The 21,658-nt window shown below is 55.3% G+C and overlaps 1 protein-coding gene across 2 annotated transcripts; it reads left to right on the forward strand.

The window, feature by feature from the left end:
- The first annotated feature begins 8,338 nt into the window (after positions 1–8,338).
- Positions 8,339–19,700, forward strand: SEMA6C (semaphorin 6C). Of its 2 annotated transcripts, XM_040626771.1 has the most exons (19): positions 8,339–8,839; positions 10,520–10,691; positions 12,018–12,132; positions 12,427–12,490; positions 12,647–12,703; positions 13,034–13,135; positions 13,362–13,452; positions 13,656–13,775; positions 13,945–14,033; positions 14,355–14,572; positions 14,859–14,990; positions 15,271–15,423; positions 15,658–15,831; positions 16,115–16,261; positions 16,542–16,619; positions 16,748–16,803; positions 16,975–17,019; positions 17,389–17,484; positions 17,903–19,700. In XM_040626771.1, the coding sequence occupies exons 2-19, from the start codon at positions 10,574–10,576 to the stop codon at positions 18,949–18,951; spliced, it is 2,904 nt and encodes a 967-aa protein (XP_040482705.1). In that variant the 5' UTR covers positions 8,339–8,839; positions 10,520–10,573; the 3' UTR covers positions 18,952–19,700. The 2 variants fall into 2 exon arrangements, with proteins under 2 accessions (XP_040482705.1, XP_008693997.2); XM_008695775.2 differs by lacking the exon at positions 17,389–17,484 and having other exon boundaries at positions 8,340–8,839.
- Positions 19,701–21,658: the final 1,958 nt, after the last annotated feature.

A 21,658-nucleotide genomic window follows, 5' to 3' on the forward strand; every position in this document is an offset into this window, starting at 1 on the left:
TGTTGGCTGAAAGAATAAATTCAAGACCCATCCAAGAGCCAGGAGATAAGGGGGAAATAGTGGCAACATAACAGTCACATGGAATATTGTGCATTTAATTCATTCATGAGCAAGTCTTTTATTTTCTCTTAATCTATACGCATTTTGAGTAACCTCCGAACCTACAGCATATAATTAGCAGCAAATTAGAAGAGGAAAGACAAGCTTTTAGAAGCAAGAGCACTGATAACAATGAAAATTCACACAGATCACCTGGGTGGCTCAGTTGGTTAAGCGTCTGCCTTTGGCTCAGGTCATGAGCCCGAGGTCCTAGGGTTGAGTCCCGTGTCTGGCTCCCTGAGTCCCACGCTGTCTCCCTGCTCGACGGCGAGTCTGTTTCTCCCTCTGCCCCTCCCCCCTCATTCTCTCTCTCTCTCTCTCTCTGTCTCTCTCAAATAAATCTTAAAAAAAAAAGAAAATTCACACAGATCAAAAGAGGGGGCTAGGAAAACAAAAAAGGACACAAGTGAAAACTAGCTTTTGTGGCCATATAGAAGGGGAGCGCACAGTATTAACCATGTACATTCTAGACTTTGGTGTCCTCACTGTTTAAGTGATGGCATCTTAAATGTGTGAAACATTTTTGGATTTACCAAACATCTCACCTGCATTACTTTACTTGATCCTGTGAGGCAGGCAGGCAGGGAAAGTGACCACTCACAGAGGGCAGACTCAGCCTTAGAGAGAAGTGATTTATCCAAACCATACTCCACAGCTCAGTCTAGGTCTTCATGACCCAGTCGTGCTCTTCCCACTAGATGATCCACAGGAAATTAATAATACCTTTGTGAATAATCCCTATTTGAAACCGTTAAAATGAAAATGTTTTGCACTTAATTGGATAAACTTCAGTTTTCTGGGACAATATGCAGAAGGAAACATCTCTCTGCTTCTGTTTAGCTGAGGTTGTACCATGGTTAAGATCAGTACTCTCGAATCATTTCAGAAAGAGAAAGTTCAGTGTCACTTGAAGCAGTCAAGCAAGACTTCAGCCTGACATAGCTGGAAGTAGTTCACATCTTTGATGCACTTATTTCTTCCTCCACTCACCAAATGACAGGCATCATGACTAAGTGCTGGAAGTACAAAGATAAAAGACAAGCTTCCTGTCTTTACGCTTAGTGGTGAAAACCTATGGAAAATCTAAATGGAAGTATCCAATAAGCAGTTGTAAAAGTGAGTTTAGAGCTTAGGAGAAAGACCCGGGTTGAATAGCTAGATTTTATGAGGAACAGCACATAAGTCATTTTTCTTAAAGATTTTATTTATTCATTTGAGAGAGAGAGCATGAGCAGGGGGAAGGGCAGAGGGAGAGGGAGGGAGGGAGAGAATTTTTTTTTTAAGATTTTACTTATTTATTTGACAGAGAGACAGCCAGCGGGAGAGAGAACACAAGCAGGGGGAGTGGGAGAGGAAGAAGCAGGCTCCCAGCGGAGGAGCCTGATGTGGGACCCGATGCCAGGACTCTGGGATCACACCCTGGGCCGAAGGCAGATACTTAACGACTGAGCCACCCAGGTGCTCCGCAGGGAGAGAATCTTAAGCAGACCCCATGCTGAGCACAGAGCCCATTGTGTGGTTTGATCTCACAACCCTGACATCCTGACTGAAGTCGGAAACCAAGAGTCCGACACAACTGAGCCACCCAGGGGCCTCACAGAAGTCATTATTTTAACGTTTGGTGTGGCTTATCTCGACCAATGAGAATGTGAAGAGCAAGAAGAGATGGCTGAGGGCATGACCCTAGGGAACACCAACATTTAAGGAGAGGTCAGAGAAGGCTGAGAAAGAGAGGTCATAGTAATAGAAGTGAAGTCACTCACACGTTTTAAAAATATATATTGGGGCACGTGGGTGGCGCAGTCGGTTAAGGGTCTGACTCTTGGTTTCCCCTCAGGTCAAGATCTCAGGGTCATGAGATCCAGCCCCGCCTCGGGCTCTGTGCTTGGCGGAGTCTGCCTGAGATACTCTCGCCTTCCTTTGCTCCTGCCGCTTATGCTCTCTCTCTCTAAAGTGAGTAAATCTTTAAAAAAATTTTTAATAAAATATATATATTTATTAAGTCCCTAGTTTCTGTCAAGAGGGAGTCCCCAGGAGCCAAAGAGGAGAGCATTTCAAGGAAGGCGGAGTTAATAGGGTCAAATGTCATAAAGAGGCCAAAAGGATAGACTGAAGAACTGTTCACTGAATGTGACAGGGAGGTCATTAATGGCCTTGATGGGAATAATCTCAGTGGATTAATGGGGGTAAACAATAAGATGGTTGAGAAGTGAATGAGAACAGGGAACTGGATACCGTGAGTATAGGTGGCTCTACAGTTTAGCCGTGAAGGGAAGAAAGACACTGAGCAATAGTTAAATGCAGGCAAGGATCGAGGGGAAGTTGAGAATTTTTTTTTTTTTAATCACACGAGATCCTTGAGCATGTGTAGATACTGAGGGGAAAATGTCAGTAGAAAAAGGAAAGCTTAAAAATGAAGGAGAAAGGGGCTCCTGGGTCGCTCAGTCAGTTTCAGGCTCAGGTCATGATCTCAGGATCCTGAGATTGAGCCCTGAGTTGGGCTCAAGATGGAGTTTGCTTGTCCCTCTCCCTCTGCTCCTTCCCCCATGCTCTCTCTCTCTCAAACAAATAAATAAAAATCTTTTTTTAAAAATGAAGGAGAAAGGATTTGAAGACATGTGGAGTAAGGCCCCTAAGTAGGAGACGGGACAGATTTAGGCGACCAATGTGTTAATAGTTAACACCTGCTATGTGCCAGGCACTGTACTAGGTGCAAAGTATACAGAGACAAGCAAGACAGCCTAGCTAGGCCCTGTGTGCACAGAGCTTACAGTAATGTGGAAAGGTGAACCTGGGGCGGGCAATATGGTGCCTCATCTACTGAGATGCCAGAGATGTGAGGATGCCGCTGAGGGCATCTGGAGAGGGCCCAAGAAGTTGATGGAATGCTCACATTACTACTGTTTTCTCTGAAGATGCATGTGGGTTCTGCTGAGATAAGGGAAGAAGTAGGAAAGAAACTTGAATGCCGTGGAAGTTTGAAATAGCTTCTTCTAAGGATTGGGAGAGGGTGATTTTCCAAGCTTGGAGATCCTGAATTTATTAGTCTTCGATCTGCGGGACTGTGGGATTCTCTCCACAGGACACTGAGGAGCAGGAGTCGAGTCGTTTGGATTTGCCCTTTGAACGAGTTCATCCATTTCTTTCCGTACCCAGTGCCACCGTCCTTACCTGCCTGCCTCTGGCCCCTCATTCTTGAACCCCCTATTTTCTTGCTAGTAGGTTTCCTTGTCTTGCTAAAATAAAGCATTTTAACAAATAACAATGTTATTCGAGAACTTCAAACAACATCCTATTCCTGTCAGATTATTTTAACCTACTCACCTTAGCGTTCCAGGCCTTCCATAACTTGTCTCCCTTTCCCCTTTGCTCTGCTTGTAACTAGTCATACGGGGCTTTTTGCTACCCATGCTTCAGGCTCAATGCTTACCAAGTACAAACTTTTGTTTAAGCTATGTTACTCTTTGGAACATTTTCTCCTTTTTTTGCACCAAGCCAACTCCCACCAAAACTCTCCCATCCACCATGATAAAATGTATCCAACATCTCTCCCTACAGTTATCATGAAAAACATTTATTGTCTTTTCTTTCATTTAGGAATTATACTCAATGTAGCTCTTTCTTTTTTTCTTTCTTTCTTTCTTTCTTTCTTTCTTTCTTTCTTTCTTCTTTCTTTCTTCTTTCGACTTGGTATTGCATTTTAATCATTTAGTGCATGTAAGTTTTATTTTAACTCAAATAGATGGCCATTTTCTTTCTTTTTTTTTTTTTCAAAGATTTTATTTTTGGGGTGCCTGGCTGGCTCAGTTAGTAGAGCATGCAATTCTTGATCTCAGGGTCATGAGTTCAAGCCCCATGTTGTGTGTGGAGCCTACTTTAAAAAAAAATTTTTTTTTAAATTAAAAACAAAGTGGGTTTTTTTTTTAAGATTTTTAAAATTTATTTGAGAGAGAGAGATAGCAAGAGAGAGCATGAGCGGGGAGAAGAGGGAGAAGAAGGGAGCTCAATGCAGGGCTTGATCCCAGGACCCTGGGATCATGACCTGAGCCGAAGGTAGACATTTAACTGACTGAGCCACCCAGGTGCCCCAAAAGATCTTATTTTTAAGTAATCACTACACCCAACATGGGGCTCGAACCCACAATCACAAGATCAAGAGTCACGTGTTCTACCTACTGAGCCAGCCAAGCACCCCAATGGCCATTTTCTTTATTTTTTCTTTCCGTTTTTCCTTTCTTTCAAGATTTTGTTTATTTTATTTTAGTTTTAAAGATTTTATTTATTTGAGAGAGAGAGCAAGGACAAGCAGGCAGAGGGGAAGGGGGAGAGGGTAAAGCAGACTCCCCGCTGAGCAGGGAGCCCCATGTGGGCTCCATCCCAGGACCCCAAGATCATGACCTGAGCCAAAGTCAAACACTTAACAGACTGAGCCACCTAGGTACCCCTCTGTGTTTGTTTCTATGAGTTAGTGGAATAGATACTTCTTAAACTTAAAGGGATGGTCTTATGTATGGTCATCACTTGTGTAGACTGTGCGCCTTGTGACTTCTGCTGGCTGGCTGGAGTTTGGCTGTCATGGGCTGGTGGTCTCAGGGCACTCCTTCCTGGGGCTGCCCTGGTGGGATGGTAGATGGTCTTTTTTTTTTTTTTTTTTTTTTTTGAGATTGGGACCACATCCCACAGTGTGTATTGTACCTGAAGAAATTCTTAATACTTATTGGATGGAACTGAGATTTTAGTTGGGCCCTAAACTTTTAAATAAATTACACACCAATCTCCATTCACTAATCTATTTGATGAGCACATGATTTGAGTACCTAAGTCCTTTGCTAAGAGCTGGGGAGATTTCTTTAACCTCTGAGTGCCTCTATATTTTGAAGTGTCTTTCTCCCAAAACCTCTTTACAGCCTTTAAAACACTGAATTGCCTTGGACCCAAGACCCTCCGTAATTAGCCTTTGTGTAAGTATTGTTCTGTTGTTTCTGATTAGTCTCACTGGTTCACCTGGCCTTCCATCTCTGTGTCTCTCTGTTTCTGTGTGCATGTGTTTGTATCTCTTGCTTACTCACTGTGAGGCTTAGCCCAGTCAGCGGTGCTACCCACCCTGATCTCCATGCAGTAAAGACTGGCCGGAAGTAGCAAACCCCTGCCCTTCCTTTCCTCCAGTCTAGAGACTAGTATGTGGGAGTAGGGGAAAGGAGGTGCCCACTCAGATAAAACCATCCAAGAATGCCAATGTCTCCCAGGCCACCCACTGTCCTGGGAATTTTGAGAACGTCCTTTGTCCCAGCCCCCACGCGGGGAAAAATCTCAGCAGGCAATACCAAGGTGGGAGCCAAGCAGTGCTGTCTGAAGTAGTCTCATTCTCCCTCCCCGCTGACCTTCCCAGAATCAAAGGGTCTTTATGGAGGTTGGAGATGGAGAAGGAGCAGTTCTGCTGTCTGAAGGAATGTCCAGGGCCCTCTGAAGAAAGATGGAATAACACTAATCCTGTGTCTGGGGGCCAGTAAGGCTATGTGGGGTTGGGACAGCTGGTCACATTCCCTCTTTGGAGTCTCCGTGTTGCTCCTCTTTCTGTATGATTCTCTGAGTCAGTTTGTCCCAATCTCCACATCTCTCTTTTGGCTTGAGCCCCACTCACCTGTCCTCTTCCATCAGCCAACAGCCTGACTGCCAGCCACCCTGGCTTCCTGGCTCCCTAGTTCCTGGCCTAGTGGCCCAAGCGCATCCTGCTCTGACAGTAGGGGTGGGAGGGGAGGAGATGATGGGGACAAGAAAAACCTCTCGGTGACATCTTCCTTTCCTTTCCCAGGCCTCAAGCCCTCAAGTGCATGCTAGGCCTCCCTTATTTGGGTCATGATGAACATGGGGAGGAGGCACGTGGGGAGAAATAAGGAGACTGAGGTAAAAACAGTAGAGAGGAGGGACATAGCGTTGGGGGCAGAGTAGCGGTTGAGGGGGGAGACTCTCGAAGCGGAAGCAGGAGAGCCAAAGCCCCCGGGTAGAAAGGAGGGAGGGAGAGTCGCGCGGCTCTGACAGCCCAGCCCAGCCGAGGTCCCCGGGTTTCCCGTCGGTCTCTCCTTCCAGCTTCTCTTCCTTCCTCTCTTGCGAGATTTCTCCCCAGGGCCTCTCCATTTTAAAGCATGTGACCCCCTCTGTCCGAGTCTCAGTGACTGTCCGCGGGTCTCTCCATCTCGCGCCTGGCTTTGGTCTCAGGCTCAGCCTCCCGGCCGGGCCCTCTCGGTGGGCGGTGCTCCTGGCGCTCCGCCCTTAAGAAGGACTATTGGTGGAGAGGTGTCGAGAAGGCGGTGTCCAGCCAGCTTCCGAGAGCCGGATTGGTTGCAGTGACCAAGAGGCGGGCCAGAGGCGGGGCTGGCCGGGAGGCGGGCGGGGCGGCTGGGGCCCGGCCCAGAGCCCCGGGCGGTCGCATTGTTTTCCTGCGCCGAGCCGCGGCGGGAGTGGGGGCTGCGACTGGGACCCAGGACTCGCCCGACCCGACTGCTCCCGGGAGGTCGGATCCGAGCTCCATCCCATTCGGACGCTCGTCACGTCTCGCCAGAGCCCCAATCACAGATTGCGAACTCGGCGCGGTGCGGGGCCGCTGCCCGCCCGCTGCGATCTTGGTCCCGCTGACCCGGATCTCGGAGCAAGTACCCCGGAGCGGGGATGGGGTTGCAGGGAGGCGAGGAGGACCGGGGGCGCCGCAGGCTGGGGACAACCATCCGAAGTGCGAGAGGGACCCGGGAGGGTGCCAGCGCGCTGTGTGCCTGCCTGACGGAGAGGGTCAGCGGAGTTGGGGTGCACGGAGGGAGGAGGGGACCGTGGCCGAACCCGGTCAATGCACAGTTGGGCGCAGGGTCCGGGCGCCTCTTCCCACCAGGCTTCTCCGAGTCGCGTCCTCTGGGTTGGGGAGCACGAAAGGCGATTATTTGAGGCGCGCACCGTACAGAGGGTGGAAAACCTGGTCCCTTGACTCCCCAGCAGGGAAACTAAGGCTCTGAGACCCGCGGAGAACTGGACCCTCTCGATGTCCCTGCAGGGATGGGAAGGGGGACGCGGCGTTCCGGACTTTGGTGTGACGGCTGCACCTCTGTCCTTGTGCAAACGGGAGTCTGAGGACCTCTCAGGGGGTTGGCTTGGACAGAGAGTCGGGGAAGGGGGCCCCCAGAGAAACAACAGTCCCCGTGCCCTTCTCCTTCTTTCACCCTACTCGCCCCAGGGCTTTGTTAGACCGGGGTCTCCGAAGGGGAAGAGCCAGGCTGGCGACTGCACCTTGAGCCCGCGGACCTCGCTCAGCACTGGCCCCAGGCCTGCCCTCGTCGGTTCCCAGCCTCTGGCCCTGTTTCTCTGGCCTCGGAGACCCGCCTCCGCTCCCCAACCCCCGCTCCCATCCCCACTCTGTCTGCGCCTGCAGGCCCCTCCAGCCCCTCCTCCCGCTAACGTGGCTCTGGGACCCGGTCCCGGCCCAGACTCTGCTACCCGCCCCTCTCGGAGCCCCAGATCCAGTAAAGGGGAGACACGTCGAGCCCCTGGCCCTGGGCCCACCTTATGCCAGGGTCTAGACACCTGGATTATCCTCGTTGGGGGCTGGGTGGGAGGGAGGGTAGGTTGGGAGCCAGGGGCTGAGGGTGGGGGAAATGTCTTGGAGAAGGGAAGGCGCCTTCAGCCTGTTCCTCGAGGATTCTCGGCGCGCCCCTCACCCCCTCTACCTCTCCTCTGCTCCCCCAGAGGAAGGTGGACTGGGGCGGGCAACTAGCCTGAGAGCTTCCTGCTATTGTCCCCAGCCCAGTCTCCCCTTCTCCATCCCTTCCCCAGCCCCCCCTAGACTCTGGTTATGACTCTGGCTATGACCTGGCCACTCCCCAGAGGTGGCTGCGAGGGCCAGGAGGAGAGAGAAGGGCTGTTTCCTCTCCCAGCAAAGCGAGGACCTTGGAGAGGGAGATAGAGACGGCCAGTCCTCCCCCATTTGCTTCAGATGGGGGGTATTATGCAGCTGGGATTGGTCCCAGCAGAGTAAGCCTTTCCCCAGACCCCGGGTGGGATGGGGACTGCTTAGATGCTGCTTCTCCAGGAACATATGGGAAGCCCTCTTAAAGATACATCATACTTAAGTCTAGGGGCCAGTGCAAAGGCCAACCAAGTGTTTTCAGAGGCTGGACTAATCCAGTCTAAGTTGGGGGCTGGGGTGCAGAGACATTGGGTGGGAGGGAGGCAGGACCTGCTGTCTTCGGGAATAAGGAAGGGTCTGGGGGTGCTCACTATCAGAGCATTTTGCCTAGAATTGAAGAGCATGTAAATGAGATGCAAATTAGCCTCTATTGTCCCCAGCTAGGGCGCTTTTGCTAAGAAGGCTGCTGGATTCTGCGGGTTTTAATGTGGGAGTGGTCATCATGCCCCCACAAACTCTCCCAATCAATCTTTTCCCCAAGACTGGTCCTGCAATTCCAGGAGTTTCTGGCTAGTGGCCAGCCCTAGCCCCTGCCCTCACATCTTTAGGCACGAAGCAGCCAGCACCTTTGTACTCAAGCTCAATGTCAACTGCTCCCCACCCCCACACACACCCTCTTCCAGGGCAGCATGTCCCCTACCCTAGCCTCAGTAGACTTTGCCTGAATTTTCACATTTACTTTTAAGGGATGTGGTAAGGAGGTGTAATTAAGCCTCTTTCCTCCTGTCCCTTCTTCCATCAGGTCAGAGGTCTCCTATCCCCCTCAAACCCCCGCAGGAGTCACCACCCCAGGTAAGGAAAGGGCAGCACTCCTGAGGGCAGGAGATGGAAGCTGGCATGGCCTGGGAACAGGAAGAGGGTCTGGCTGTCCTCCCCACTTGCCAGAGACCAAAGTTGTTTCCTGGGTGAAGATACCAGTTGCCCAGGGCAACTTGGAGGGGGAGGATAGCAGACAGGCCTTTCTCTTCCCTTGGGAGCAACAGCATCCGGAAACATGGGAGAGGGGAGGTTAGGGAGGCCTGGCCTTTCAGCACCAGGGGGTCGTTAGTTAGCTGACTGCTCTGCCCCTGGGGAGGGGGTCATCATTAGGTGTTCCTACCCCTTCCCGTCCTCCAGCCCTCTTGGGACCCCATCTGACGTCAGCCTCCCCACCAGTGACGCTGGATTGGGGGTGGGGTACACTTGGGTCCTGGCTCCAAGATTGGAATTGGGGAGATGGAATGGGCTGGGCCCAGAAGCCAGGGTCACTTCTTTAGTGGACATGGCGGGATGAGCACCTAAGGATTGGTGAAGAATAGCTGTCTTTTCAGAGAAAGAAAGGATTCTCACCTTTCCCTCCTGATCTCAGGAGCTATTCAGCCCCTCACGTCAGTCTGAGGGGAAGGAGTGCAGGAAGCTGGTGTACACCTCCCACTGGGGTTCCGCCCAGGGTCAGCGGGGAGTGGGTGGCCGTGCTGATTGCTGGGCAGGAAGGCTGTCTCACGTCCCTTCTAGCATATCCATCTTTTCCTGGACTTTGGGCTACCGTTGCTTGCCTGTCATTGAATTATTTATATCTCCATTTTGAGGCAGCCCGAGGAGAGAAGNNNNAGAGGGACATACGTGTTCAGCCATTTCTCCTCACCAGTATAACCAGTTCCATCCCTGGCTGCTCATAGGGGTTCTGCTCCTTCATCAAGTACGGGCGCTGGTTCTTCGGAGCCAGGGAGGGGACAGGGGGCTAGAGAGGCTGAGAGGGGGCGCAGTGGTCGGGCAGACAGCTGCAGCCAGAGCTAAACTTAGCCTCTGATCTGGCTTTGATGCACATTCATTTTTGGCTAAGGCAGCCCCCCCCCCCAACTCCCCTCCCTATCCAGCTTCTCCCTAGCAATGGGAAGACCCTTGAAGCATGAACTTAGACCAGGACAATGACCCCTAGGCTTCCTCCCCCCACTCTGTTCTTCCTCACCCTTAGAGAGGGTGAGGGCTTCCTCGCAGCTGCCTCTGCCTGGGCACCGCGCCTGCATGGCTCCCAGGGTGCCTCGGGGGTCTGTGAGGGAGGGGGAGGCAGACACGGTGCCCTCTTCCTCCTCCCAGTGCCAAGGAGTCACTATTTATAATTTTAAGGCTTCAGCGTCTAATTATAACTGAGAAGGGGTTAGCAAGAGGGGGGCCAGGAGGTGTCAGCTACCGAATATCCCAGGCCCAGTCCGGAGAGAAGAGGCCCAGTGAGAAGACTTGGAAGGGGAGCGGGCGTGTCCTGTCCTTACCTGGGGTCATGCCCGCAGGCCTCGCACCAGCCAGTTTGGGCCAGTTGGAGAGAGAAAGGCCCTGAGTGACAGTGGCAGCTGGCTGGGACCGAGGCAGTGCCAGAGAAGGGGTTGCTTCCCCCAGCCCACAGGGTCTTCTGGGGATAGACAAGGGGAGCAGCTTGCTGGTGTTAAGGGTGAAGGGATTTGGCCCCATCCCCCACTTTTCTCTGTCTCCTTTCAGGGCCGGCATATGGGTGAGGGGGCACCCCCAGGGGCCTGAGCTGCCCCGCACAGGATGCCCCGTGCCCCCCACTTCATGCCCTTGCTGCTCCTGCTGCTGTTGCTCTCACTTTCCCATACCCAGACTGCCTTTCCCCAGGACCCCCTCCCTCTGCTGACCTCTGACCTGCAAGGTGAGTGCCCTGGCCCCCTCCCGAGGGTAGGAGGTGAGATGAGGGTAGGAGGTGAGATGCGAGGAGGCAAGCCGCTGAGCAGATGGGAGGGGGCAGGTAGGGCAGGTAGACTCCCCCCGCCCCCTGACTCAGGCCAGTCGCTCATCACTGCTGGGCCCACTGTCTTCCCTTTGAGGCAGCGCTGTCTAGCCCTGACCCAGCCAGACCACACCTTTGCCGGTCTGAGTCCCTGCCAAGCTGCTCGGGAGCTGCATGACCTCGGCTGAGTCGTTGCACCTTTCTTTGCCTCAGTCTCCTCATCTGCAAAATGAAGAGAACAAATAGTATTCTACCTCATTAGAGTTATTTAGGGATTAAGTGAGGTCATCCCCAGAAGTGCCGAGAACACTGTCTGGCACACAGCAAATATTTTCTGTGTGTTTGCTATTATTATTATTAGTTACACAACGAAGGCTTGGGGCCGGTTCAGTGTTCCCCAACACCTCTCACCTCCCTGTCCACCATTTGCACCACAACTAAGCCGAGGTCCCACCGTGAGGGAAACCATAAACCCACTTTTTTCTGGGAAGATAAAAACTTTATCTGTTTGCAGGTTCCTGTTATTTATGTAGGATTTAGAGTAATTCTAAGGATGAAAGAATTGCAGTTGGGTCACCGGGCGTGAGTGCTGGGGGAGAAGTATAGCTCTTACGTGCGCCAGACGCGTTCTAAGCACCACACGAGCGTGAAGACGGCACCCCTGAACTCTGAGCTCCCTCCGAGTGCTCATGATCCTGGCTGCCACGGTCCGGCCAGTGGGCGCTGGCGTTGGTCAGAGGAGGCTGCACGGGGAGGGCTGAGAACGTTGAGCGCTGGGGGAAAGGGAGTAAGTGCTCCAGACAGGGAGCTGTGCGAGGTGGGGACCACGGGAGCGCTCGCCCCACCGCCCTGCCGAGAAGGGACTGAGCTCAGCTGTGGAGTCAGACAGAGCTGGATCTGACTCCCCGCGCCTGCCACTTCCCAGCTGGATGAGCTACGCGCGTTCCTTACTGGCGTGAAGCCACGGGCTCCTCATCTGTAGACCGGGCCATGCGAGTCCGTCCCTCGCAGGGCTGTTAAATGAGGCGAGGCTTCTCAAGCGCTAACGCAGAGGCCGGCGGAAGTTCGGTGCTCAGAGTCGGCAAGCATTATCTTATTAATAGTTGTATTCCTAGCTTTACTAACACCTCACAACTCATCTCGCTCATCCACGATGTCCACGGCTGGGCGTTATCTGGTTGGAAAGGGTATCGAGGGGGTGTGTAGGGTTTGACTTGTCCTCAGCACCCACCTCTCTGTGTCTTCTAGGTACTTCCCCATTATCCTGGTTCCGGGGCCTGGAGGATGATGCTGTGGTTGCAGAACTTGGGCTGGACTTTCAGAGATTCCTGACCTTGAACCGGACCTTGCTAGTGGCTGCCCGGTAATCTGACCGTGGCACAGTTGTGGGGCCGACATGCATGCTCCTGGGCAGACATGGGACCTGCATGGCCACTGCAGCATCTTGCAGGGGACACATGCAGGTGTACAAGCCATGGGACATGGACATGCTGGGACCCAGAGCACAAATGCCAAGGCATGGAGTAGAGGGGAGGACAGAGGGCACGAGGCCTGCACTGTTGGTTTCTGAGCTGCTGCACCTGAGCGGGGTGGGTGCCGAGGAGCTCGGGTGGGGCACCTTGGCTTGGCTCTGATCCCTCCTTACCTGTCCCTTCAGGGATCACGTTTTCTCCTTCGATCTGCAAGCCCAGGAAGAAGGGGAGGGGCTGGTGCCCAACAAGGTGAGGGGCGTGTGGGAGGAGGTGCAGGCGTGGAGATGAGGCTGGGAAAGGACTGGTGGGGGTCAAGTGGGTGGGAAGAGGAATCCGAAAGGAGCCATCACGGGAGGGGGCGTCCAGGTTGCCCCATGATGTTCCCTCCTCTGCTTCTCCCTTCAGTATCTAACATGGCGGAGTCAAGACATGGAGAACTGTGCTGTGCGGGGGAAGCTGACGGTGAGGAGCGGGACGAGAGTTTCGAGGGGAGAATCTCCCGAGTCCAGACTCTGTCCAAGCTGTCCTCCACTGTGCCGACTTTCCCACCCGCTTCCCTCTCAGGCCACAGGGGGAAATGCGCAGGAAAGGCAATGAATAATTTTCACCTTCCTTCACGGAAAAGTGAGGCTCCAATAGGCCCAAGAATTTGCCCGAGGTTGCAGGGCAGTGAAGAGCTTAGTTGGGACTTGACCCCACGTTGCTCTGGCTCCAGGGAGGCAGCCTTACTTCCTGCGCCCCCGTCCAGTTGTACGGACTCCTGTCGCTGACCTCGAACTTTGGATTCTCTAGGACGAGTGCCACAACTACATTCGTGTTCTCGTTCCCTGGGACTCCCAGACACTCCTTGCCTGTGGAACGAACTCATTCAGCCCCGTGTGCCGCAGCTACGGGGTACAAAGGCAGAGGCGGGGGGGGGGGTCTGCATGGGAGTGGCAAGAGAACCCAAGATGGGCAACCACTTTGGTGGCAATGGGCCAGCCGGGGTGGAGGAACGGGAGTGCTGAGTGCAAGGGTCCAGAAGGGATGGCGGAAGAGGCAAGGGGACGTGAGGGTGTGGGCCACGGAGCCAGACTCTGAGACCCCAAGGATTCCAAGAACCTGCTCCTTCTGCCTCCAGATAACTTCGCTGAAGCAGGAGGGTGAGGAGCTGAGTGGGCAGGCTCGATGCCCCTTTGATGCCACCCAGTCCAACGTAGCCATCTTTGCAGGTGTGTACCTAGGCATGTGAGAAGCAGGCCCGGCTGGAGGGGGCTCCCACCTCACCTTTCTCCCAATTTGGTCTTTGCCCATGCTCCAGAGCGGAGGGTTGAGGTAGGGGGCAGGGCCAGGCTGAATGAGGTAAGGGTCAGGCGGCCCAAGAAGAGCCGGATCCTTGGGCCCTCCCCTGACCCCACCCTACCCACCCCTCCAGAGGGCAGCCTTTACTCAGCCACAGCTGCGGATTTCCAGGCCAGTGATGCTGTGGTTTACAGAAGCCTCGGGCCTCAGCCCCCACTCCGCTCCGCCAAGTACGACTCCAAGTGGCTCAGAGGTCAGGGCGGGCCTGGGGGAGGGAGGCTGCTCTTGGGGAGGAGGTGCAGGGGGAGGACCGTAGCAGGGAGCAGGCAGATGGCAGTGGTACTGTGCAGGTATGCAAAGGCAGGAGGCTGCGTGGGGCCAGGACTCTCTAAGCATACCATTTCCTGTCTCTCCCCTTTCAGAGCCACACTTTGTCCATGCCTTGGAGCATGGAGACCATGTCTACTTCTTTTTCCGAGAGGTCTCTGTGGAGGATGCCCGGCTGGGAAGGGTAAGGAGGTGGGCACCAGGGGTGGTTAGCTAGAGGGTTCTGGTGGATCCTGGGGAGCCAGTGAGAGCCAGGGGAGAGCTCCTGGCCCTAATGTCCACCACGTGATCTCCTGGACTCTGAGCCCCAACTTGGAGTAGCCCCCACCCCTCTGCCCCCACATCCTGCTGAGTCCCTCATCCTTGACCCAGTCCGATCTACCACTCTACACCCTTCCTTTGCTGTGGCATTTGTCTCTTGGTGCTCCAGTGCTCCAGACTCCCCCGCCCCCTGCTGGCCCTGAGGCCCTCACTGTTCTGCACGTCCCCCACTCTCCGCCCCCAGGTACAGTTCTCCCGAGTGGCCCGTGTGTGTAAGCGTGACATGGGCGGCTCGCCTCGGGCCTTGGACCGCCACTGGACATCCTTCCTGAAGCTGAGGCTCAACTGCTCTGTCCCTGGGGACTCTACCTTCTATTTTGACGTCTTACAGGCCTTAACTGGGCCTGTGGACTTGTATGGCCGCCCTGCTCTCTTTGGGGTCTTCACCACCCAGACCAACAGGTTAGTACTAGACTAACCAATGTGGTCCTATCTGTCCCTTGTCCCACCAGCGTCCAAGGTCCCCTCTCAAAGCTTACTGATGCCCCTGTAGTGAGGGGAAACTCCCTTCAAAGCCAGTTTGCTGTTCTTCTCTTCTTTTTTCTCCCAGCATGGCCCCCAGGGGCTGCCTCACCCTCTCAGGCTCCACCCCTCACATTGTGCTGAAGGGTAGCCGCCCTGTCTCACCTGGGAGCAGCTGTGCTGTCCCTTCCAACACCTAGCCCACATGTTTCTCTGGCTCCTTCAGTATCCCTGGCTCTGCGGTCTGTGCCTTCTACCTGGATGATATCGAGCGTGGGTTTGAGGGCAAGTTCAAGGAGCAGAGGAGTCTGGATGGGGCCTGGACACCTGTGTCTGAGGACAGGGTTCCCTCCCCCAGGTACCCAGGATGGGAATGGTTTTGGGGGGGGCAGAAGCAAGCAGTGTGTCCCCACATGGGATTATGAAGAGAGGGTCTGTGGGATTATGCGGAGGGGGCTCGGTGTGTTGGCATGGGACTGGTGAGCTGTAGAGAAGGGGGAAGCGGTAGTGTTGAATGTCTGCGTGAAGGGGGCAGCAAGGGTGACCAGTCATGTTTGAGAGCAGTTCGTGGGAGGCACAGAGCCTAACTAAGCCCTGGCTCCCTGTCCTAACGCTGCCCCTTCCCACGCGCCTACCAGGCCAGGATCCTGTGCAGGAGTAGGTGTGGCTGCCTTGTTCCCCTCTTCTCGAGACCTCCCTGATGATGTCCTGACTTTCATCAAAGCTCACCCACTGCTGGACCCGGCTGTGCCACCCGCCGCCCATCAGCCTCTGCTCACCCTCACCAGCAGGTATGCTGCTAAAAACTACTGCCCGACCCCACGCCCCAGCCACTCTCCTTCTGACCTCACAAGGTCAGTCATATTGGTGGGAGGAAGAACCCATGAACGTGGAGTGAGAGAGGTAAGAAGGAAAGTCTAGGCTGGGGGAAGGACCCAGGAGTGGGTACCAGGATACATGGGCTGTCCTTGAAACACTCCAGCTTCCACCAGTCAGGTGGCCCTGACTGAAGCCTCTCCCTCCAGGGCCCTACTGACCCAGTTAGCTGTGGACGGTAGGGCTGGTCCCTACAGTAACACCACAGTCCTGTTCCTGGGCTCCAATGACGGGATGGTGCTGAAGGTGCTGCCCCCAGGGGGGCCATCTGGGAGACGTGAGCCCATCCTGTTGGAAGAAATCAACGCCTACAGCCCCTCCAGGTGAGGCCCTGGTCTGGCGGTCCCCCCACAGCCCCCTGCAGAGCAGGAATGGAAGTGAGGTGGTAGATGGGGACGGGGGATGGGGTGAGAACTCTAACACTGGCTTCTGCATGGCAGAAGCTACAGGGTAGAGGGGTTTGGCAAGAAGCTAGACAATGTGGGGGGGCGGCCCTATGAGTTGTAGTCAGTGCTTGTGCGCCTCCCCACCTTCTGTTCTTTAACTGACCCAGGGAGAAAGGAGCCTCCCCTGCCCCATCTCTGATTCCTTCTGGCCTCACCCTAGGTGCAGTGGGAAGCGGGCAGCCCAAACAGAACGGCGAGTCATAGGGCTGGAGTTGGACACTGAAGGTCACAGGCTCTTTGTGGCTTTTTCTGGCTGCATCATCTACCTCCCTCTCAGCCGGTGTGCTCGGCATGGGGCCTGTCAGAGGTGAGAGGGGCCTGAGGCCAGAGCTGCCTGGGCCAGCAGGAGCACAGAAACACAGGCATGGGGGGGGGGGTGGGCAGGGAAGTGCAGGGGATGGCTGGGAGGGAGTGTTGCCCCGAGCATTCTGCAGGTGGGCAGTGACCAGGGCCTAGAATAGGAATTGGGATAGGTCAGGATGGGAATCTCGGGCTAGGGGCCTCCTGCAGGCCAGGGTGAGAGTGGAAGGGCTGGGCCATGGGATGTGATTAGAGTGGAGAGCCTCATATGACTCCATTTTCCCCAGGAGCTGTCTGGCTTCTCAGGACCCATACTGTGGATGGCATAGCTCCAGAGGCTGTGTGGATATCAGGGGACCCGGTGGGTAAGTGAGGGGCCCCCAGATCTCCTGAGGAGAAAGTTTTGTCTGCACCACTAGGAGAGGAAGCTGAGGGCCAGGGTGGGGGCTGGGGGCAAGATGTATAATAGCACTAAGCCACCTCCATCTCCTAGGACTGACGTGGATCCGGCTGGGAACCAGGAATCCACAGAGCACAGTGACTGCCAAGGTAAAGAGAGGGGCAGGGGCAGCTGTAGCCATAGCTGCACACAGCTCTGAAGGGCACCAGCTACCATCCCGGGTGTGGGTTTCCATACTTCTGTGGCACAGTCGCCCCCTTCGGTTCTTCGTGAAGCTCCCCCCTGCCTCCCTCTTCACCCTCTGTCTCCCTTCTTCATAGATGGAGCTACTGGGAGTCAGTCTGGCACAGGGGATTCTGCTTATGGTGAGTCTGCCTATCCTGGTGTCATCTTCCCTTGCTTGGCCCACACTCACCCAAGTGCGCTCCACGGCAGCAGAGCAGCACGCTGCACACGGAGTCTCAGAAGGGGGCCGGCACCCTCCAGATACCCCGCATATAGCTCAGTGCTTGGCACACGGTAGAGTGCTTAATAAATAGTTTTTGAAAAAGATACATGAAAGAATGTCCTGCATGGCGAGCCTTTCCCCACGCCCAGAGGAAGGTAGAGGCTGGAGTTCTGGACCTTTGGGTTCCAAAGGGGGGTGGGGGNNNNGGGGGGGGAGGACCCACTGAACGGGTGTCAGAGGTGGAAAACAGGAGCCTCACTGGCTCTGACCTGGTCTCTGTCACCAGTGCTTCTGGGTCCTGGCCCTTCCCCTGAGACCCCCAGCCCCCCCAGTGATGCCCACCCCCGGCCCCAGTCTTCCACTCTTGGAGCTCACACTCAGGGTAAGGGGGCTGGCTGGGAGGGATAGGAGTGAAGTGTGGGGCTGCTGAGTCTTGAAGAATTCTAAGCCCCTCACTGACACGTTTTGTGCTCACTAATGCCTGTTTGGAGCTCCGTCTCCCCAGAGCTGGGCATTTCAGACCCAGCTCCTTCTGCACTGGCAGAGTTTGGCACTCGCTCTTGGCATGGCTACGGGGGCCAGAGGTGGGATGGGGACTCCCCAGGCCCAAGCTCCAGCCTGTGTGTGAGGTCTAGTGTGACGGACTGACTGTGGAGGGGAGGGGAGGGGAGGTCATTCTGAGGCCGGTCGGCCTGTGTTGGAGCGAAGCTGAGCAGCAACCGCAGAGAGGTGAAACTCCGACTTGCCCTCCCACGCCCACCTGCCTGGGCTGAGTCTCCCTCCTCCCTCTCGGTCGGCAGGCGTGCGCCGGGACCTCCCCCCAGCCTCAGCCTCCCTCTCCGTCCCCATCCCACTCCTCCTGGCCTGCGCGGCTGCAGCCTTCGCCCTGGGCGCCTCGGTCTCCGGCCTCCTGGTCTCCTGCGCTTGTCGCCGAGCCCACAGACGGCGGAGCAAAGACGTCGAGACTCCGGGGCTCCCGCGCCCTCTCTCCCTTCGCAGCTTGGCCCGGCTGCACGGTGCGGGCCCAGAGCTGCCGCCGTCCAAGGACGGCGACGCGGCGCAGACGCCGCAGCTCTACACCACCTTCCTGCCTCCGCCCGAGGGCGTGGCCCCGCCAGAGCTGGCCTGCCTGCCCACGCCGGAGTCCACGCCCGAGCTGCCGGTCAAGCACCTGCGCCACGCCGCGGGCCCCTGGGAGTGGAACCAGAACGGGAACAACGCCAAGGAGCGCCCGGGCCGCGCGCGGGGCGCCAACGCAGCGGGCGGCCCCGCGCCGCGCGTGCTGGTGCGGCCGCCACCGCCCGGCTGTCCCGGGCAGGCCGTGGAAGTCACGACCCTGGAGGAACTGCTGCGCTACCTGCACGGCCCGCAGCCGCCCAGGAAGGGGGCCGAGCCCCCGGCCGTGGCCGCGTTGACCTCGCGGGCGCTCCCGCCGGAGCCGGTCCCTACCCCCACCCCCGCCCTCTTTGCGGGCTCCAGCCTGCTCCCCCGGGAGTGTGGTCCGCCGCTGAGGCTGGACGTGCCCCCCGAGGGGAAGTGCGCGGCGCCCTCCGCCCGGCCCGCGCTCTCCGCCCCTGCTCCCCGGCTAGGGGTCGGGAGCAGCCGGCGGATGCCCTTCCCCACGCACCGTGCACCCCCCGCCCTGCTCACTCGGGTCCCGTCGGGGGGCTCCTCCAGGTACTGCGGGGGTCCCGGGAGACATCTCCTGTACCTGGGCCGGCCGGAGGGATATCGGGGCCGCGCCCTGAAGAGGGTGGACGTCGAGAAGCCCCAGCTGCCCCCGAAGCCTCCTCTCGTCTCGCCCTCCTCCCAGCCGGCTGTCCCCAACGGCAGCCATTTTAACTTTTAAAGGGAGCTGCGCCAGGGTCTCGAATGGCGCCCTTGAGGCTCGTGCCCTCAAAGGCCAAGAGCATGGACGCATCTCCAAGGACAGAACCCCTCCCTCTCTCCGTGTTCCACACCTCCAGCCTTCCTGGACTCTGAGAGTCTCCCGGGGTCCCAGCCCGCCTCGGGTTTATTTATTGACTGTCTTTCCCCCTGTCCTCGAGAGAGGAGTGGGAGGTGAGAAGCTCGCCCCCTCCGTGAGCCAGCTTTTCGGGGGGAACAGGCGCACTCCCACTCCCCCTTCCCTCAGCCAAGCTGCCTTAACTCGCCCCTCCGGGCTTCCTCCATAGACTGGGCCGCGGGCGGGCCGCAGGGCGGATGGACAGACCGACGGGGCTGGGGCCGCGCGCGCGTTGTGTAGAGTCCTCGGGCCTCCCGGGACGTGCCTCCTCCTACTGTGTAGGAGCCTCCGCTTCCCAATACAGCTGTGTCCCCGAGCCGTGCCTGACTTTCCTAGCAGAGGGGGTGGGGCGGGAACCGGTCCGCTCGCTAGGCGCCTCTGCCCCCGAATCTCTGCCTTCATCTTGGCCTTGCACTCTCTCCCGAGTAATTGGGATGGCTGCGGTCCCACCGGGGTTAATCAGGAAAGGTTTCCTGAAGGAGGCAAGCGAAGAAATGGTGTGTGGAGATGAGCCAGGGCCCAGGAGACCCACGACAGAACTGGGGTGGGGTGGGGAGGGCACCGGAGCACGTTTCTGGATCGAGGATGTTTTCATAGCCTGTTCCATGGGGGTGGGGGGAGGGTATTTTTTGAGAAATAAAATGAAGCTGCAGCGCAAGTGATTTAAGTTTCACAACAGGAAATCTTGTCCTAAAGAATTTGGAGAGTGTGGGTCGCATGATGGGTGGGCTGCAAAGAACAGCGAAGGATCCAGCCCTGTTGGTGGAAGGGGCTACCCTTGACAGTTCCCTAAGGAGCAGTTAGCTCCCTCTCTCAGAGCGGGAGGGGGTGTAGGCGCGCGTGTTTCCTCGCACGCATGCGTAACCTCCTGTTTGGGAGTCTCGGGCTGCACTCCAGCCCAGCGCTCCGAGGATCAGCTAGCGGGTGCGGGTTCTGTCGTTCCTCTGGCTGGAGCTGGCTGAAGACACCTGTCTGTTATCCCGGGGGCCAGTGGGAGGGGCGGACAGGACCGTCTGCCCCGGCCACTACCTCGAGCTTCAAGACACTTAAAGCCTCGCGCGGGCGGCGGCTGCTTTTGCGGATTTACAAGTCGGGGTTTTTAGCAGCGCGTGGCCTGAGTATCCGCTCAGCGGGAGCCCTAGGCCGCCGTGCCACTCGCGCCGCCTGGAGGTCGGCCGAAGCCCTGCAGCTAAGGAAGCCTTGGCAGTCCCTTTCCCGGTTCGCCACCCGACTGTCTTGGGCAGGAAACCGCTGAGAACAATTTGGTGAAGAACCGTGATTGTGTCTAGCTCTGCCCTTTATTATCTGTAATCCTGACAAGTCAGAACTTTGCCCCAAGCCTCAGTTGCCTCATCTGAAAAATGGGGTTGTTTGAGAGGCTCAAGTAATGATAATGTATGTAAAAATGCTTTTAAAGGAGAAAGCATGGTACCTTGAGAGATGTCGAGTCCTCGAAACCCATGCTTAGGCATCCTAACTTTACGATCTTCTACTAAGCAATCTATTTCTTTTTTATCCTTACAATCTTCGTTTATAGATTTTACCCTCGAGGTTTTTTTAAAATCGCCCTCTGAACTTTCCTCACAACTTGTTCTGCCAAATTTGTTCCCCACAGCCTACCCTCTGCTTGGAGCTTGTTTCCCCAGGTTGGAGAGGTCCTTTAGGTCTTAGTTTTCCCCTCTTTGGATGTCTTAACTTAAACGAAGATGCTTTAAACCCATTGCTAGTTTCCTAGACAGTGAAGGAGAGCAAGGAAGGAGTGGAGCAACTTTCCAATCAGCTGACTTCATTATCTTCTTCAAACTAAGGTGTTAAAGCCAGGACAAAGAAAAATGTTAGGGCTGCAGCCTTTCTCAGCCTTCTGAGGGACGTCTCACAAATACTTCAGTTCCTGCCCTGAAGGTGGTCACAACAAAGGGGTAAATGATCTTTAGGTTTAAATATAGACTCAAAAGAGAAGTTAATCTTGTGACTCTGTGCAGGCAACAGCAATTTACAGGTTAAAGTCCTGGTTTCATTTTAATCAAGAAGTGTGTTCATTTACAAAGTATGCTGACTTCTCTAGCCAAGGGGGCCTAAGCTGGACTCTCAGAACGTTCTCCGGTCTAGTGAAAGCAGCTATGTTGCAGTGAGAGCAAGAGTCCTTGGACTCTCTGCCACTTAATAGATTTGTGTGTGACTAACCTCTCTGTGCCTCCATTTCTTCTGTAAAGCATGTAAAGGATACATGCCAACAGGAGGTTATAAAGCACCATATAAGTATATAGGTTTAAATTAAGTGCTTTGTGGGAAAAGGTTATTTGCCCCAAATAGACTACTACGAAGTATGCAATTCATTAATACTCATGAAATACCTCATCCTGGTAGAGTGTAGTGAAAAATAAACTAAGGGAATGAAGTCAAAGAAATTATTGTTCCTAACAACAGAGGGATAAACATGACCCCTTAATTCAAGGATACTTAAATACTTAATTTAAGGATACTTAAGGATACTGTTGACACTTTTTTTTTTAAATTAGGGTATTAGTTCAAACTTTGTCTTTAGAAAAAC

Source organism: Ursus maritimus, unplaced genomic scaffold (assembly GCF_017311325.1).
Source record: "Ursus maritimus isolate PB19 unplaced genomic scaffold, ASM1731132v1 scaffold_12, whole genome shotgun sequence".
Lineage (NCBI taxonomy): Eukaryota > Metazoa > Chordata > Mammalia > Carnivora > Ursidae > Ursus > Ursus maritimus.